The 18,317-nt window shown below is 47.8% G+C and overlaps 1 protein-coding gene across 2 annotated transcripts; it reads left to right on the forward strand.

The window, feature by feature from the left end:
• Positions 4,240–17,851, forward strand: LOC100515508 (peroxisomal sarcosine oxidase). Of its 2 annotated transcripts, XM_021067506.1 has the most exons (8): positions 4,241–4,494; positions 6,269–6,417; positions 13,531–13,744; positions 14,027–14,209; positions 15,220–15,372; positions 15,738–15,896; positions 16,471–16,546; positions 16,822–17,851. In XM_021067506.1, exons 1-8 carry the CDS (start codon positions 4,378–4,380, stop codon positions 16,950–16,952), a joined length of 1,182 nt encoding a protein of 393 aa, XP_020923165.1. In that variant the 5' UTR covers positions 4,241–4,377; the 3' UTR covers positions 16,953–17,851. The 2 variants fall into 2 exon arrangements, with proteins under 2 accessions (XP_020923166.1, XP_020923165.1); XM_021067507.1 differs by lacking the exon at positions 15,738–15,896 and having other exon boundaries at positions 4,240–4,494.

An 18,317-nucleotide genomic window follows, 5' to 3' on the forward strand; every position in this document is an offset into this window, starting at 1 on the left:
AGAGTAGGCTTGCGGGTGTGGGGACTTGGATCATCATAGGGAATGTGGACCTAACTCTCTCAGATCAGCCTTGCAAGACTAAGAGAACAGTGAGAAGGCACCCATGGTAGAACTCCAGGAGCAGCAGAGGCCAGAATGCCTACTGCCTTGTATGTCAAGCTAAGAAGTTGCAATTTTATCCTAATAGAAAATGGGCAGCTTTAAAAATTTCAGCAGCGGGAGTGACCTGCTCAGATTTGCTGTTTAGAGAGGACTCTGGCAGGTATGTGCACGGGTAGATTATGAGGGGCAAGGATGCAGAGGGGGAACTGGTTAGGAGGTTAATGCAGGAATCTAGAAGAGCAAGGCAGATGCACACCCGGGGCAAAGGGAAAGGGATGGAGGAGAGCAGGTGGAAGAGAGGGATGGAGGAGAGGGATGAAAGCTGAACATGCAATGAGTCTGAAACGTGTATGGAGACCACATACAGATCAGCGTTTGCTGCTCTTGTGTCTTTACGCTGGGATCCTCTGCACATTCAGGCCCCAAACACCCTCAGCAGCTGGCGAGATGGGTCTGGAGGGGCTGCTTCCAGGTCAGCCTGCCTGTCTCCTTGCCCCAGGCTTTGGCTCCTTGGCAAAGAGGTACAGATGAAAGAGAACAGAAGCCTCTCCCTCGCCATTCAACTCCTAGATTTCTCTTTTTCTCTCTCTCTCTCTCACCACACACACACACAATTCGGGTCGTCCATTATTTCTGAGCCGCACAGCTTGCTGCTTCCCTGGCTCGGCTCTCCCACCCCAGTCTGCGAAGTTCATCAAACATCAGAGAACAGTCAGCCTCACATCCAGCAGCTCGCCCAGACACAGCGCAATTGCTGACACAGCGCGCGTGTGGGCTGCTGGCCTCCTTAATGTCTTCCGATCCAGAAGGTGTTAAATGATTGGGATATTTTTCTGCCCCCTATCAGGACAGCACAAAGGACCAGCAACCTAAGAGAGAGAGAGAAAAAGAGAGAGAGAGAGGAGGGAGGAAGCCTTCAGAAGCCAGTTAGCTTTTCATTTGAAGGTTGGGCCATGGTAGTGTCTGCTTTCGGAGGAGTCGTTTGAAATTCTTAAAGGGCAGAATGCTTGATCCAGGAATCCAGGCAGGCTTATGAAGTAGGGATGGGGAAATGGAATTGTTATTTTATTTCTGAAGTTATATTAAACAAAGGAGAGGTGGGATACAGAGCTGCTTTGTCGATTCCCTGAGGACAAACAATAAGAAATGTCTGCGGGGCAGCCGGGAAAACTGAGATTAGAACAAAGAAAGAACTTCCCCAGGCCCTGGAACCGGTGACCAGGAAGATCTGAAACATCTGCTTCCTCAGGGGATTTCTCCTTATCCTTTTACAAATTGTGAATGGAAGTGCAAGTTTTATAGAATATGGAAATTAATGAGCATTAAGCTCAATTACCTCTCTGAATTCTCTTTAGACCTTTGATAACACACGCACATAACACAGGGTTGTGATCCGTGCGTTTCTATTTGTGTTCTGCTTTCCTCCTCTCGGTGGCTTCATGTACACATTTCCGCGGAGCCCTCCATCCTCACACTTGTCATTTTGAATCCTACCTAGTACTCTATTGTGTCGACGTGCTGGTTTGTTCAGCCATCCCCTGCGGCTGGGTTGTTTCCATTTTTTTTCATATTATAAAAGCACAGCTAGGAACTTCTTCATACAAATGTCTTTTTCTCCCCCTGGATATGTCCTTGGGGTACAGCTCCCCAAGTCAAATTTCCAGGTCAGAAGGTTTGAGCCACCTTACGGCTCTCGCACACCACCCCGGCGCTGAATGCCCAGACAACCTGAGTGGCGATCCTACTCTCTCTCTGGCCCACGGCACTGACATCAGATTTTATCATTTTTATTTATTTTTGCTGATTTAATAGGCACATAATCGTACCTTGAAGTTATTTAATCCCCATTTCTTTCATTGCTAGTGGACTGGGCACACTTCCACGTGAGAATTTATTGTCTGCTTTTCCTTGTGTGTAAACTGTTCATCTCCTCTGACATCTTATCAAGAGAAATCTGGGGGCTGACCCTATGTATTTATATCAAGACTTTACATACAAAAGTAGTCCATTTTTCTCAGTTACGTCTGCTATTTTTTACAGTAAGGGAGCTGTCCCATTGTGAAGTGGATGCTATTTCACCCCAAGTATGGGTCAGGGTGGGGTGAATTGAGGTGACCTCTGGATCTTAGAGAAGTTTTTTTTTTTTTCCTCAGAAGAAAATGAAAAGCCAGTCACATGGCATCCTCTCCCGGTCCCTATTTTCCTAAGAAAGGATGGCTGGGCTGAAAGGACAGCTAGTTGCCAAGGCCACTCTGAAGGATTCTTCACTGGAGGTGGGCCACTGAACTGAGGTGGGCATCTTTGCGTGTCACATGGATCTCCTGGTCCATTCTTTTCTCCCACTTACAGTATGGGCATGAGAGAAACAGCAAAATATTCAATCAGATCATCATTACAAGTCTTACTACTCAGTATCGCACGGTGGTTAAGTGAACAGGCTCTGGAGCAGACAAGCTGAGGTTCACATCTCAGTGTCAGCGTTGACCAGGTGCATGGCTTTGGGCAGGTTATAACCTCTGTAAGCCTTAATGTCTCTGGCTGTACAGTGGGGGTTCAGTTATGGCTGCATGAAGAACTACCCCAAATCTTATCAGCTAAAAACAACTGTTTTATTCTATCTCATGATTTTGTAGGTCAGGAATTCAGTGGTCTAGCTGGATAAGTCTTCTGCTCCATGTGGCATTAACTGGGTCACTCAGTGGTATTTAGCTGGTGGTTGGGCTGGATAGGAGGGTCCAAGATGGCTTCACTCTTATGTCTGGCTCTCCATTAGTCTCAGGACCTCCCCATGTGGTCTCACCAACAGCCTGGTTGGACTCCAGAAGTACATGCTCCACGATAAGAAGAGGAAGCTGCTCTTTTTTCTTCCCCCTCCTGCTTTTTGTCTTTTTAGGGAGGCACTCGTGGCATATGGAGGTTCCCAGGCTAGGGGTCCAATCAGAGCTGTAGCCGCTGGCCTATACCACAGCCATAGCAACTCGGGATCCAAGCCATGTCTGCGCCCTATATACCATAGCTCACGGCAACGCTGGATCCTTAACCCATGGAGCGAGGCCAGGGATTGAACCCTTGTCCTCATGGATGCCAGTCAGGTTTCATTAACTGTTGAGCCACAATGGGAACTCCCAGGAAGCTGCTTTTTAAGGCCTGGGCTAGAAAGTGTCCCAGTATCATTTCCACCATATTCTATTGGTCAAGAAGCCACAGAACCTATGACAGGAAGGGTGACCAAGAATTTGGGGCCATCTTTAATGTGCCAAAAGTGGAGATAAAAATATTTACTCCTGGGGCTGTGAGGATTAAACTAGATATAATGCATTCAGAGACTGATTAACTGTGAAGCTAAAGAAACTTCAACCACAGCCTTCTTAATTGCACAATCTCTTCCGAGTCCTAGCACCTAATTTTGTATTCACAATTTTTCTTTTCCTTTTCTTAGAGAGGACCCCCAAATTGTGTAAGAATTAGGCCCGACAAACTCTGCCTCTGTCCCAAATGCATGTAAAAGTGCTCATTTAGCACACTGCCTGCTACAGATGCAGCACTCACTCCAGGGGCCCCTCCTCACCCCCATGCTGGGGCCTGATCTCTGCCTCAGGAGAAGCCTTCTCCACTCATTCTGTCCTTTCCGTTTGTTCAGGATCATTTCTTCTTCTTTTTTTCAAAGATGAAAGTAAAACATGCTGAGAATAATTTCATAATCACAAACCTGCCCTCCCAATTGGCCCCTGCAACTACCCCCCTGACCTCACCACCCACTGGGGAGGTGGACCTTACCCTGGGCATAGTGCCAAGTTCTTAGCTCGGCCCTTTTGAATCCCCAAAGGAAATCAGGCTGGAGAGAGGGAAGCCAGCAGGGGAGGCAGCATTCCTGGTGCCCAGCTTGGTCTAGGAGGCATTGAAATTCTAGGGCCGAAGTCCTGAGACAAAGATCATAATGAGACAGGAAGGTGGCATAGGAAGGAGCCCATTTGCATGACAATAATTGAGCCAAGAATAGAAAGCTAGAGGGATGCAAGGGTGAGGCTGGCAGCTGAGCTGGGCTAAACCTCACAAATCAGACTACCCAGCTCTGCTCTGCAGGAGAGGCAGGGGCTGAGCCCTGTGCCAGGCTTCGGGGGTTGGAAGAGTAGGGAGGACTTGGCCCCAGGGGACTGTGGAAATGCTGGCCAAGATGGACTTTGCTTTACTCCTCCTCCCTCAGGTTGGAGCCCGCCTTCAATTGCCTTCTCCTTTGTGTGTGGACTCTGAGGCTGCAGGACTAACTCAGAGGGCATGATGGCTGCTCAGAAGGAGCTCTATGACGCCATTGTGATCGGGGCAGGCATCCAGGGCTGCTTCACTGCGTACCACCTGGCCAAACACAGCAGGAGGGTCCTCCTGCTGGAGCAGGTACTGTGTCCCTTCTGTACTTCTGACCTCAGGGAGTGTCCCTTTCTCCTCCCCCAAGAGAGTTTTCTGGAGTCAGCAGGCTGTGGATTGAAGACCAAAGGTCCTGATTATCACAATTTCTGTGCAATTTGTAGCTTAGCTGCCTGGGTGTTTCATGACAATGCTAAGAAAGTTCCACCCTCCCTAAGACCCACTTTGGTTTTCTATGCACATTTTCTCCTTTTGATGCCTTCTAGCTCCTGTTCCTGACTAAGTGTCCCAGGCTCCATTCTCTTCCTTCTTCTCACAGTCTCTTCTGTGCCCAAATGGTTGATTTGGCCTAGAAAATAATCAGTTCTGCTTTGCTTAACCTTAAGGAAAGATAACTGTGCCTAGAGACGAAGGTTGATTTGTGGGCCTGAGAGGAAGGATTCTTTCCTGCATATTCCTGGTCCTCACCCTGCAACCCAGCAAAGGCTTCTGTTTTTCCTGCTACCTCCAGATAATAGCAGCTTCTTTGTTTGAGACACAGAAATAAGACTTAGTTCTCTTTTTTTTTTCTCTTACAGAAAAAGTGACCCCATGCAGTACAGTCTACAGTGGCCACTGTACATATGGGTGGGCCCCGTATGTCCACAAGGTCCTTTCCAGGGCAGCTCTACTCAGCCCAAAGGTTCTACCTTCCCATTCTCCCTGCATCTATCCATGTTGGTTTTGGTTTACTCTTCTTTTTTTTTCTGTCTTTTTCAGGCTGCACCCATGGCATATGGAGTTTCCCAGGCTAGGTATTGAATCCAAGCTGTAGCCGCTGGCCTACGCCACAGCCACAGCAACAAAGGATCCTAGCCGTATTTGCAACCTACACCACAGCTCACAGCAATGCTGGATCCTTAACCCACTGATCAAGGCCAGGGATCGAACCTGAGTCCTCATGGATACTAGTCAGATTTGTTTCCAGTGAGCCACGATGGGAATTCCTAGTTAACTCTTCTTGATAATGAACTGGATTGGTTAGAAATCTTTTTCACTTCTCTATCAGTTTTCTCAAAGCCTGAGGGATTCCTGGTCCAACTTTGCAGGAAACACTCTATCTTTTGCTAAATCCCAATTTGGTTCCCTTGTCCTGAGTGATCTGAAGCCACAGAGAAAAAGTCAGCATAAGTTTTCTCCATTTATTTCTTCCACATAAAATGAAGAGCCTAGACTAGAGTGATCTGGAAGCTTCTTTCTTTTTTTTTTTTTTTGTCTTTTGTCTTTTGTTGTTGTTGTTGTTGTTGCTATTTCTTGGGCCGCTTCCGCGGCATATGGAGGTTCCCAGGCTAGGAGTTGAATCGGAGCTGTAGACACCGGCCTACGCCAGAGCCACAGCAACGCAGGATCCGAGCCGCGTCTGCAACCTACACCACAGCTCACGGCAATGCCGGATCGTTAACCCACTGAGCAAGGGCAGGGACCGAACCCGCAACCTCATGGTTCCTAGTCGGATTCGTTAACCACTGCGCCACAACGGGAACTCCTGGAAGCTTCTTTCTAATTTTGCTTCTTCATGAGTCTAAAAGGGGCAAGGTTGCAGCAGGATGACTGAAGACTAATGATGGGACTTTGGGATGTGAATGATGTTAGCAAAAAGGAAGCCTGTGTTAGAACTACTGAAGCCACGTCAGTAACGTGCCCATAAAGGGAGACTATATGGAAATATCTGAAGAATTAGTGCCTCTGGTTGACAGCGCATGACCACCTGGCTTCAAAACGCCAGAAGTGACAGCTGTAGCTATCTCTTGTTTTGCATTTCCAGTTCTTCCTCCCACATTCCCGAGGAAGCTCCCATGGGCAGAGCAGGATAATCCGAAGGGCATACCCTGAAGACTTCTACACTGAGATGATGGCGGAGTGCTACCGGATATGGGCCCAGCTGCAGCATGAGGCAGGAACCCAATTATACAGGTTGGGTTGTGGCAGAAGAATTCCTTGAATCATGGGGCTCAGCACCTGGGGGTAATTTTACTATGTGAGGGGACAGTGCCACAAATATTTGACACGCAATAGAGACACGAGACCTTGGAAGTGCCAGACACCTTGATGCATTCTGATCGCTGTGTTAGGATTGCCCCACAGGTCCAGCTGGCTCTCCTGTCAAACTCTGAGTTCCAGGGCTGGGTTTAGACCATGTGTCCAATGCCTGCAGAGACTGTTTGGGGAAAACTGCTGGAAAGACATGGAGGGCAGATGTCCAGAGCTGGAGTTTATATCTATATCTCCATGAAGCCACCGGAGACTCTCTCGGGGCAGGGTTGAAAGAGAGGAGGAGGCCTCTGTCTTGATTCTTTATATTCCTACTAGTATCACAATCTTTCATGCTGGGTCCTCATCCCCAGAACAACCTTTATAAATCCATTTCAGGAGTTCCCATCCTGGTGCAATGGAAACGAATCCAACTAGGAACCATGAGGTTGCGGGTTCAATCCCTGGCCTCGCTCAGTGGATCCAGCATTGCTGTGAGCTATGGTGTAGGTCACAGACATGGCTCAGATCTGACATTGCTGTGCTCCAGTGTAGGCTGGTGGCTACAGCTTGGATTAGACCCCTAGCCTGGGAACCTCCATATGCTGCGGGTGCAGCCCTAAAAGGACAAAAGACAAAAAGTAAATAAATAAATAAATCCATTTCATTCTCTCTGAATACCTCCTCCCATAGGAACAAGTGGGGATGCTTCTCAGGCCACACTTCATGCCAGGGAGTGAGCCTGCAGCTATTTCCCTGTTGCCCAGACATCCCTCTCTGACCCTTAAGACCTGCCCCCCTCACTCACCTTTCAAATACTCAAGGTGAAGAAGACAGAAAACCCAGGAGGCAAAGAGAACTTTAACCACCCATCCCACCATCCCTCTACCTTCTCTGTGGCTCTTCACTCAACTTCCTATAAAACCATGGCTCTACCCGGTAGGATGGCAGTTATTTTAATGGCCAGGAACCAAGAGGTTACTGTTCTGTTGCAAAAACACCATTAACTTAAGAACAAAGTGAAACCCATTATGCAAATACAGCTAGGGCAGCTAATTACAGATTTATTCCAGAGGCAGCTAATGCACCCAGCACCCAAATAAGGGAGCATGTCTTGCTGAGGGGTGGCCTGGCAAAGGGACCCCTCTCTGTCAGCCATCTGTGAATACTGCTGAGTATTTTGTGCTATAAGAACTGCCAAGGCCTTGGAGGGCAAACTTCATCCCAGCAGACAAGGAGACAACTAAGAGATGTTTGGAAAGTGTCTGGAATCTTTCAGATGGAAGAAAATTCTGCAGTCAGATGGGCTTGAATTTAACTTTGTGTTGTGTGACCTTGTAGAAGTTTCTATACCTCTCTGTGCCTCATTTTTATCAAAGTGCTCTGTGAGGATTAAATGAGACTCTTCAATACTTTATGAAATACTTGGCTGTGCCTAGCACCTTTGAATAAATGGCAGTTCCTTCCATCTATTCTGGGTCAGCTATGTCCTATCTCCATTCAGCAAGGGGAGGTGGGTCGAAGGACAGGAGGAGAGAGAAGGGATGCAGCAACCATGGACAATCAAGGGGAAGGGCTAGTGGAGAAAAGAAAAGGAACTCTTGAGTAGGAGAATCTCATAACCCTTCTCTTTAGCAGAGCGACAGGAATTTGGTAAGGCTTTGGAAACAGGTAGGCCTGGCTCTAGATACCAGCTCTGACATATTTAGCTGTGTTGTGTGGAGCAAGCTGTGTAACCTCTGTGAGACTCAGTTTTCTCCTCTGTGAAGTAGGGGTAATAACATCTATTTCTTGGGTCTGTTGTGAGGAAAAGTATGTAAGGGACTTAGACTAGCACTTGACAAATCGTCATCATTGCTGCATATTCTAGTGTTTATAATAAGAAACTGAGGCTGTTCTAAAAGTACTTAATCCATGTTAACTCCCTGAACTCTCCCATGACCTTATGAGAGTGTCGCTACTGAGTAGTCAGGGTCTTAACCCATTAGTGCAAGTCACAGAATTATTCAACTTTTACTCTAGAACATGGTTTGGCAAACTGTTTCTGTCAATGGGTCATAGTAGGTATCACAGCCTTTGCAGCCATATGGTCTCTGGTACAACTATTGGGCTCTGCCAATGACTCAACTCTGCCATTGTGAAAGCATCCACAGATAATATGTAAACAAATGGGCATGGCTGGGTTCCCAATTAAACTTTATTTATGAACACTGAAATTTCAGATAATTTTCATGTCATGAAATACTCTTCTTTTGCTTTTTATCAACCATTAAAAAATATAAGAACCATCTTGACTTGGGACAGACAAAAACAGGTGGCAGACCTGATTTGGCCCCTGGGTCATAGTTTGTTGGCTCTTGGTTTAGGAGATACCACAAACTGGTTACTTTGTCCATCCCCTGCCTCTAAACAAGTTCAGGCCTAAATCATCCCAGGTCAGAAGACTGCTAACATACATTGAAAGACAGGGACATATTACAGCCCCTCTTAAAAAACTGTTTCTATGCCTCAAAGCCCAAGCTATGGAAAATGAAGGGTGAATGCTTTTTTTTTTTTTTTTTTTTTTTGGTCTTTTTTTTTTGCCTTTTCTTGAGCCGCTCCCGTGGCATATGGAGGTTACCAGGCTAGGGGTCCAATCGGAGCTGTAGTCACCGGCCTACACCACAGCCACAGCAACACGGGATCTGAGCTGCGGCTGCGACCTACACCACAGCTCACGGCAACGCCGGATCCTTAACCCACTGAGCAAGGCCGACTCGTTAACCACTGCACCTCGACGGGAACTCCCGTGAATGTTTTTTGAAAACCTTTAAAGTTCTATCTAGTGCTAAGTATTATTGTCATTGTTGTTGTTGTTAACAAGTCCTTTCTTATGGTCAATCTAATCTACTCAGGCACACTAAATGGTCAATCTAATCTACTCAGGCACACTAATTTATTTGGTTCTTTTACTTAGTAGAGACACAGAACAGATACTGATTCCTTTAGCTTTTGTTCTTAATTCTCTTTTTTTTTTTTTTTGGTCTTTTTTAGAGCCGCACCTGAGGCATATGGAAGTCCCCAGGCTAGGGGTTGAGTCGGAGCTGCAGCTGCCAGCCTACACCACAATGCCAGATCTGAGCCACATCTTCGACCTACGCCACAGCTCATAGCAATGCCGGATCCTTAACCTACTGAGTGAGGCCAGGGATTGAACCTGCATCATCATGGATACTAGTCTGGTTCATTACCGCTGAGCCGCAACGGGAATTCCCTGTTCCTAATTCTGATTCTCTAAAAGATGCCTAGCTTCTTCCAGAAGAACCAGCACAATATCATAATCAAACTGATAGGTTTGAACGTATTTGCCTAATGCTATTTGATGATGATCTAAAAAAACCTTTCAGGCGTTGATAGCTGAGGTGGTTGTCCAATTCTTTTTATTCTTTTCTGCCACTTCCTGTGACAGTGGCATACTAAATATGGGTGGGCTCAGGATATCTGCATATATTCTGGGAACAGACAATGACACATGTGTCAGATCACAAGGTCTGACTCTTTTGTGATGTGTACAGCCAGGATGCTGATACCAAGAGCAAATCCCAGCTCTGCGGCCCATCTCTTTCCTGCCCCGCCTTCTCCCTTTGAGTCCTACTATCTAGCTCCTGACCCCGGCTGCCCCTGCTTAGCTGACAATATCAGACAAGATCACAGCCGTAGGCAGTACAGCTGCTGGCAGAACCTGGTGGCCCCCTCCGCAGCTGCTGCTTCCTGTGTCTGCGAAGTGTCTGGCTTGTCAGCCACATCCCCTCCCTGGAGCAGTCTCTGTTAACCAATTCCACCTCGGCCCACTGAGCGGAAGATGAAACGCCAAGAGCTCCTCCACAACCAGCAAAGGCAGCAGTCATTACTAAGTCCTTTTTGGAGTCCCTTCCCCAAGGTGATTCTGAGAGCTGCCTTGCTTGGCATTTTTAACCCAGAGAGGGGAAAGCCGGAGCTTGGGATGGGAAGATGGCAGATGCTGGGAGAGCAGTCTGCCCCTCCCTCCTGTCCTGCTACAGTAACTGGTGGAACTCCCTTACTGAAAACTCCCTACATCACAATGGAGGCTTTAGTCCAGTCACAGAGAAGCCAACAAGGCCCTGGGGAGGAACTTTCCATTATCTCTTCCTGCTGCTGGATCTTGCTAAGGTTGGAGGAAGGCAGTCAGTACCAAATGCTCAGCACTCAGCTGACAACATTCTGGGACTTTGGAGCTTCACTTTTTCCAGGGTTCACTGGCAACCCAGCCTCACTTCAAGGTGCCCTCTTTCTACTTTTTTTTTAATTTTAATTTTTTGCTTTTTAGGGCCGCATCTGTGGCATATGGAAGTTCTCAGGCTAGGGGTCGAATCAGAGCTGTAGCCACCGGCCTACACTACAGCCACAGCAACGTGGGATCCAAGCCGCGTCTGCAACCTATACCACAGCTCACAGCAATGCCAAATCCCAGACCCACTGAGAGAGGCCAGGGATCGAACCCACGTCCCCATGGATACTAGTCAGATTGGTTTCTGTTGCACCACAATGGGAACTCCAAGGTGCCCTCTTTCTAAACCAGCCCTTGACCACTCATTTCTTGGTCATCCTGCAATACTATTGTCCCTTCTCACCCTCCTCCTCCCCAAACCTGGGAGCCTGGCTCTGAGCAGAAAAAGAGGAGAGGGAGGCCCAGAGCATGGGGGTGAGAAATTGATGCAGAATGAGCAGACTGTTTATTGGGATCTAGGAAAAGCCATTAAGAAAATAAGCACTTAAATGATTTTCAATCTGCCCATGGAAGTCATCTATCTTCATACTGGGGGGAAAAGGCCCGTTATCCGATCCTGGTTTTGATTGACTGATTTCCAATTCTCTATGCATTTCCCACAGGAGCCTCTCACCTATCTCCCATAATGACAGGCCTTTGCATTTCCAGGCAGTGTTTTACATTTATTTCCGATTTGCTCATAATGGTCAAAAATCTCTCTCCAATCCAAGGCATTTCTCCAGCAGTGCATGGTTTCCCTCAGGCCAAATAGCTCAGCTGTGATCCACGGAAAATGAGAATTTCCCAAACGCATCTTCGGACTAGGGGAGGGTCCAGCACCACAAATTCAGATGGAAAATTTCCCACTGTTAGATCAATATCTGGGCTAAGAAATAAATGCCACAGGGGCAGAGAACTGGAGCAAAATGATTACAATCGGCACAATTACATTCACCGGCAGAATCAGCTCACTGATTACTCCTAGGGATGGGGAGCTCCCGCCTCATCCACCACAGGACAGCTTGGGAATTAGAACATCACTCAGCATTTCATAATTCGACAGATTTGCCCATTGTCTTGGCATGAGTTCATTTTCCCCTTATAGTACTTTCCTGTAAGCGGAGTTCTTATTTCAAGGAAAGAAGGAAGGAAGGATGGGAGGAAGGAAGGAAAAGGAAAGAAACTAAATCTCAGAAACCGAGGCTGGCATGTTGCAGGCAGCGGCTAGAACATACTGCTCTTGAATTTCCGGGCCAGGAATCCGACGTTATGACTGCTAAAATGAGGATTAAGCCAGGTCTTTCCCAGAATTCTACCCAGTCACAACCCCACTGGGTACACAGGGTTCAAGAACATACATTATTACAGGTGACTTAATCATTCACTCTTTCGACCAAGGAGTTTACTAGGCAAGTTTTCATTACCTGAGAGCCAATGTGAAGTCCTTTTGGGGCCGCAGGAAAAGTCTGTCTGCTGGCTGATGGGGATTTCTACAGTATCTTTCCTCTGCTGAGCTTTGAAGAGGCAGAGGCGCTCACTGCTTTCTCACCAGTGGTGAATGCTGGGTAGGCGGGGGCCATGGCAAATGGATTGGGCACGCTGCGCAGCTCTGTGTACTGACACCGGCCCCAGGGCCCACTATGTCCCTACCCCCTCTCAATCTTCTCTTTAATCCCCCCAACCAGATAATGTGGGATTTGGAAGCATGTAATATCCATGAGACTCCATTATAGGCTATTACGAGCTTTATATATAGTACCTGGGGGATGTGTCGGGCTGGTGTTGGTCACTGTGGCTGCTGAAACTGAGAGGGACTACAAGAATGTTCCCGGGGCCAAAGTGACCCTTCTACTGTTTAGATCAGATCCCATAAAAAGATAGCTCTGATCTCTTGTGACAGAGAAATGGAACGCATTAAAGAGAAACGACTTTCATTCTCTTTGGAGTAAGAAGCAAAAAGGGATATATAGGAAGAAAAAGAATCAATGAATCACTGAATTCATTGCTGGAGCCCTAAGAGATCATGTAATGGGGTTTCTGCGTGAGGGCACGACTGGCATTTGGGTGGGACCTTCTTGAGCACTGCAGGTTTAGCATCTCTGGCCCCCACCCCTACATGTGAGTGGTAACCCGCAGGTATTGTGACAAGCAATAAATGATCCATGCCATTTCCACACCCCCTCTGGTGTGGAACCACCGATAGCCCAATAGGCATGTGTTACTGAGGAGGAATGTGGGGTCAGAACAGTGAGCAACCAGAGCAAGGTCACAGAGGGCATGCCAGGACTGGACCTAGAGACAGAGCTCCCAACTGAGGACCCTTCCCACAAAACAGGCAACCTCTGAGAAGGAACTGAGAGACAGACAGACACACAGGAAGGGACAAAACACTATATAAGAAAAAAGGACAGGAAAAAGAAACAGCAGGGGGTGAGAGGGGGGAAGCGGATAAAGAATAGAGATCAAAGCAATGAGTGGAGTCAGGGGACTGGAGAAAGGGGAAGAAATCTTATCAAGCTCCTTGAACATTTACCACTTTCTAGGTATGATGATAAAAGAGGACTTAGGATCTCTGCCCTCAAGGGCAGAATGGATCCTGATAAAGGGACAAGCAAACCAACAGTGAGAGCCAAGGGCAGACTTCACCAGTTTTTGGAATGTGAGGCCAGAACTCCCCTTGACGCCTTACCTGGGCCCTTTGCTAAAGAATGAGAGAGAATGGCTCAAGGCTCAGGTACAGACATTCACGCAAATGCTTTTTTTTTTTTTTTTTTTTTTTTTTAAAACAGGCAGACTGGACTACTGCTGCTGGGAATGAAGGAGAATCCAGAATTAAAGACAATCCAGGCTACTTTGTCTAGGCATGGGGTGGAACACCAGTATCTTCCATCTGAGGAACTGAAGCAACGCTTCCCCAATATTCAGTTGGCCAGGGGAGAAGTAGGCCTCTTGGACAAGTCTGGAGGAGTTCTCTATGCTGACAAGGCACTCAGGGTCCTCCAGGTGATACAGTGCAGCCTTAGGGGTAATGCAGCTCCTACTCTGGGCCTCTGGGCCCCCATCAGCCATCCTCCAATCCCTAGCTGGATGAGCCCCTTTGCCCTGCTGGCTTTAGCCCTGACTTTTGGGGCAGGGCAGTTTTATATATCCTGGTCAGCCTGGACAATATGGGAGAGGAAGTCTAGATTCTGCTCTCTCTTTCCTGCCCTCAATGAAGGGCTCTTTGTCCACCAGGGTGAACCACATATATAACTGATTTGCCTTTCTCTGCTGCTGCCCCTTCAGGATGCAATTCGACAGCTAGGAGGCATAGTGCATGATGGAGAGAAGGTGATGGAGATAAAACCAGGGCTACCGGTTGTGGTGAAAACCACCTCCAGCAGTTACCAAGCCAGGAGCTTGATCATCACAGCAGGTCCCTGGACCAACCGGCTCCTCCGTCCCCTGGGACTTGAGCTGCCTCTTCAGGTAAGGGGAGCTGGAAACCTGAGAGCTGGTGCTTGAGAAAAGAAACCTTGGATCCAGATGACTTGTGGATGACTCCGGGCAAATTGACTCACCTCACTGAGCCTCAATTTTTTTATTATTATTATTTTCATCTGAGCCTCAATTTTATAACCTAGTAAAATAGGGACCAGAGCTTTAGCGAATTAAATTAAATGATATATAGAAAGGCCTTCGAGGAGTTCCCGCTGGGGTGCAGTAGGTTAAGGACCTGGCATTGTCTTTGTGGTGGCTCAGGGAGCACCTGTGACTCACATTTGATCCCTGTCCTAGGAACTTCCTTTTGCTGTGAGTGCGGCCGGGGGGGGGGGGGGACACTTTAGGAGGTGGCCTGGCCTTATACTAAGTGCTCAATAAACATGAGACATTTAACTCCTGGAGAGAAAGAGAAGTAGGGCTGGATACATTTACGGGCTACAGCTCCGACTGGACCCCTAGCCTGGGAACCTCCATATGCCACGGAAGCAGCCCAAGAAATGGCAAAAAGACAAAAAAAAAAAAAAAAAGAATGCGGGAAGAGACCGAGAGTCAGAGATTTTTTTACACATCATAACAATGTAACATGTAAATGATGTGAGAATTGGTTGAAACAAAGATAGGTGAATGGGAGTTCCTGTCATGGCTCAGTGGTTAACGAACCCGACTAGCATCCATGAGGATGCAGTTTCGATCCCTGGCCTCGCTCAGTGGGTTAAGGATCTAACATTGCTGTGAGCTGTGGTATAGGTCGCAGACACGGTTCGGATCTGGCGTTGCTGTGGCTGTGGTGTAGGCTGGTGGCAAAAGCTCTGATTAGACTCCCTAGCCTGGGAACCTCCATATGCCTCGGGTGCAGCCCTAAAAAGACAAAAAGATTAAAAAAAAAAAAAAAAAAAAGGTGAGTGAAGTGGGGCATCTATCTAGGCTTATATTAAAGGACTCCAGGACTCCAGAAAGGCTTCCCTCCTTCACCTTCCACTTCCTCTTGCTCCAAGACCCTGCGGATCAATGTGTGTTACTGGAAAGAGAAGGCTCCCGGAAGCTACAGTGTGTCCCAGGCTTTTCCATGCTTCCTGGGCCTGGGCCTCAGCCTGGCTCCTCACCACATCTACGGGCTGCCCTCCAGAGAGTACCCAGGGCTGGTGAAGGTGAGCAGAGAAGACAAGGGACGGCTAATAGGGGCTCCCGCAGATTTGGGGCCACTGTTCTAACTTCCCTCTCAACAGATTCCCTCAGACCTCAGTGGGCAGCAGCAGGAACCTACTTCATTATTCACTATCTGCAACGAAAGACCCCGAAGCTGTTCCAGGGGTCAAAGGGAGCCCTTCCCTTGCAAACATGGGGTTGGTGGAGGAATGGACAGCTAGGCAAACTTGTGTGGCAACAAATAGCGTCTGTCAGGACTGGGATGATGGATGGGGAGGGCATTCTGTCTACAAGCTGCCCCCTGGGCTGGGGGTGGGTGTGTGGGAGGCCAGCCCTCCCAGCTCACGCTGCTCTGGTTGAGAGCCAGGTCTGCTATCACCACGGCAACAATGCAGATCCCGAGGAGCGGGACTGTCCCACAGCTTTCGCAGACATCCAAGATGTCCACATCCTGAGCCGCTTTGTCAGAGATCTCTTGCCTGACCTAGAGCCCGAGCCTGCCATTATGGAGCACTGCATGTACACGGTAAGGGTGTGGGCAGCCGGGCCAGGCCCTGCTGCAGCCCTGGAAAGTAGGGGGACGAGACAGACGGGCAGACCGGACTCCACCCGACCCCTGACAGGATGTGACTTGAAACAAAAGAGCTCATTTCTGCAGGTCGGTTCACCTCCACCAGAGAGGGCTCATTAGAGGTTATTCATATTCCTTTTCATTAGGAAACTAGGCTTATGTCTGGCAGTCCTTCACTATGTTTCCCAGAAGAGCTCTAAAAGAGTTTTTGGCAAGATGTTCTAGTTGAGCAGGCCTTAGGGACAAAGAGAAGAGACAGATGTCAACAGGGCCTGAGGCATCTTGGCTAAAGTTAGTTTACACGCATTAACTGAGCACCTACTGTGCTCATAGCTCTGTACGAGAAGAGACAGATGGACAAATGAGAAAGACTGGAATACCCCAGGGCACTGGTATGCAGAAAGCATCCCTGTGCCCCATTCCTGTTCTTTCTGGAAAGAAATCCAGCCAAGTCTCCTCCCTTCCGAGCCCGCAGTTCTTCCTCCTCTCTCTGTTCTCAAAGGACTCAGGTGTGATTGTTTTTTTCCAGAACACACCTGATGAGCACTTCATTCTTGATCGACACCCAAAATACAACAACATCGTCATTGGTGCTGGATTCTCTGGTGAGCTGAGCAGGGGAAGATGGGGTGCCTAAAGTTGACCTGCCGCAATACCAGACATAATGGTGTTTTCCATGCCTTTAGCTGAACAGAGATGAGCCAAAGCCTAGACCTTGAGTGTGTAAGAGGGCTGGGCGGGGCTGTCAGTGGGAAGCAACTTCTATCCTTGGGATGCAGCCAATGGAAAGGTTAGCCCACGCTGAGGACCATGGAGGGGACTTCCAGGGAGCACTGCTCCTGCTCTGAGGATGCTTGACAACCTTCTCTCCCTTCCCTAGGGCATGGGTTCAAGCTGTCCCCCATTGTGGGAAAGATCCTGTATGAATTAAGCATGAAATTAACACCATCCTACGACTTGACACCTTTTCGAATCAGCCGCTTCCCCAGCTTGGGCAAAGCCCACCTGTGACCCCCGCCCCCTGGCCAGCAGCCTCTCTTCTGTGCCCGGGAGTTGGGAATACATCCCTCTGCTGGGAAAGACTTCTCAGAGGAAGGAAGTTGCTGTGAGATGTCATCCTTTTCTCCTGCCTCTCTTCAACTTCCCATAAACACCAGCTGATTGAATTTACCTTCTTTCCCCAGCCAGCTCCCCAACCCCACACTTTTTGCTTCAGAAGTTCAGTCAGATATTCTATAATCACAGCGTTGCAAGGACCTTGGAGATGGATGTCTCAATAAGGAGGCTCAGAAGTCCAAAGCAGTTGTTAAAATTCTTTTCACTGGTACATGTGATGAATTTGGGATAAATTTGACTAAAGCTGCCCAGGGGAGGGTAAACAAGATGATCTGTAGACCGCTAATGCCCTTGAAGTTCCTTTTCATAAAATTAGAGCCACCATCTATTACAAACTTCCATAAAATTGGGCTCATCTTGGGTGCACAGTAAATGTTTGTTGAGAAAAATGTGTTAAACAAATAGAAAAGTAAATGACTGCATTGCATGAAAGCCTGTGCTGGGCTTTATTTTCCATGTGACCTTATTTCTTACAGACTTTAATCGTCTAAATTAACACCACAGAATCCATTACCCCAGGACCCCTTGGGGTCTTTATCCCCTCAATGCACCACACCCTCTTTCTCTGGATTCTTTGTCTGGTTCTCATCCCCTCTCTGGTTCTGTAAAGACGCTATGCTCCCCAGTCTCTCATTAAGGTGTATTGTCAGGTCCTTATGAAGATGGAGCTGTTATTCAAGAAAGGAAGAGAGAGACACACTCGCTTAGAAACCCTGTTCAATGTTTGAATGTTAAATGTGCCATTTTATTATCATTAGGATTGCTCCCACTTAATGAAACGGCATTAACACCGAGTCGGCTGGCCTCCTTGCACTAATTGCTTTGGAAGGAAACAGGCTCATAACTGCCCCAGGGTGGGTGGAGGGGTGAGGGGTGTAAACAGTCTCAAGCAAGGCTGAGTACACTCAGATGAAACCCAAGCAGGAAGATCTCCAGACCAGGCCATGTGACTCAAGAGAAAAGGAGTTAAAGTGCTCTGGAGAGAAAAAAAACTGGAACTGTTGCGGGGTGGAAATGTTCAGAGGAATTGCTGAGGGGGGAAGAGTAGGAAACGGGAATAGGAGTAAAAATATTCCCAAAGGAAATACAATACAGAGGAAATTACTCTTCAATTGCCTTAAAGGCCTAGGCACATGGATTAGTATTGATTTCTCCTGGGAATGATAAAAACCAGCCAATTCTGTCAACTCCATGCCAAGTCTGTTTTTTGGGTGCTTTCAGCTGCACCCAGCTGAAGCGCCGCCTATGTAAAGTGGGAAT

Source organism: Sus scrofa, chromosome 12, assembly GCF_000003025.6.
Source record: "Sus scrofa isolate TJ Tabasco breed Duroc chromosome 12, Sscrofa11.1, whole genome shotgun sequence".
In the NCBI taxonomy this organism is placed as follows: Eukaryota; Metazoa; Chordata; class Mammalia; order Artiodactyla; family Suidae; genus Sus; species Sus scrofa.

Coding starts and splice junctions, on each gene's coding strand:
- LOC100515508 (XM_021067506.1), top strand. CDS start 4,378: ATGATGGCTGCTCAGAAGGAGCTCTATGACGCCATTGTGATCGGGGCA. Junction 4,495..6,268: donor GGGTCCTCCTGCTGGAGCAG/GTACTGTGTCCC, acceptor TTGCATTTCCAG/TTCTTCCTCCCACATTCCCG. Junction 16,547..16,821: donor CATTGGTGCTGGATTCTCTG/GTGAGCTGAGCA, acceptor TCCCTTCCCTAG/GGCATGGGTTCAAGCTGTCC.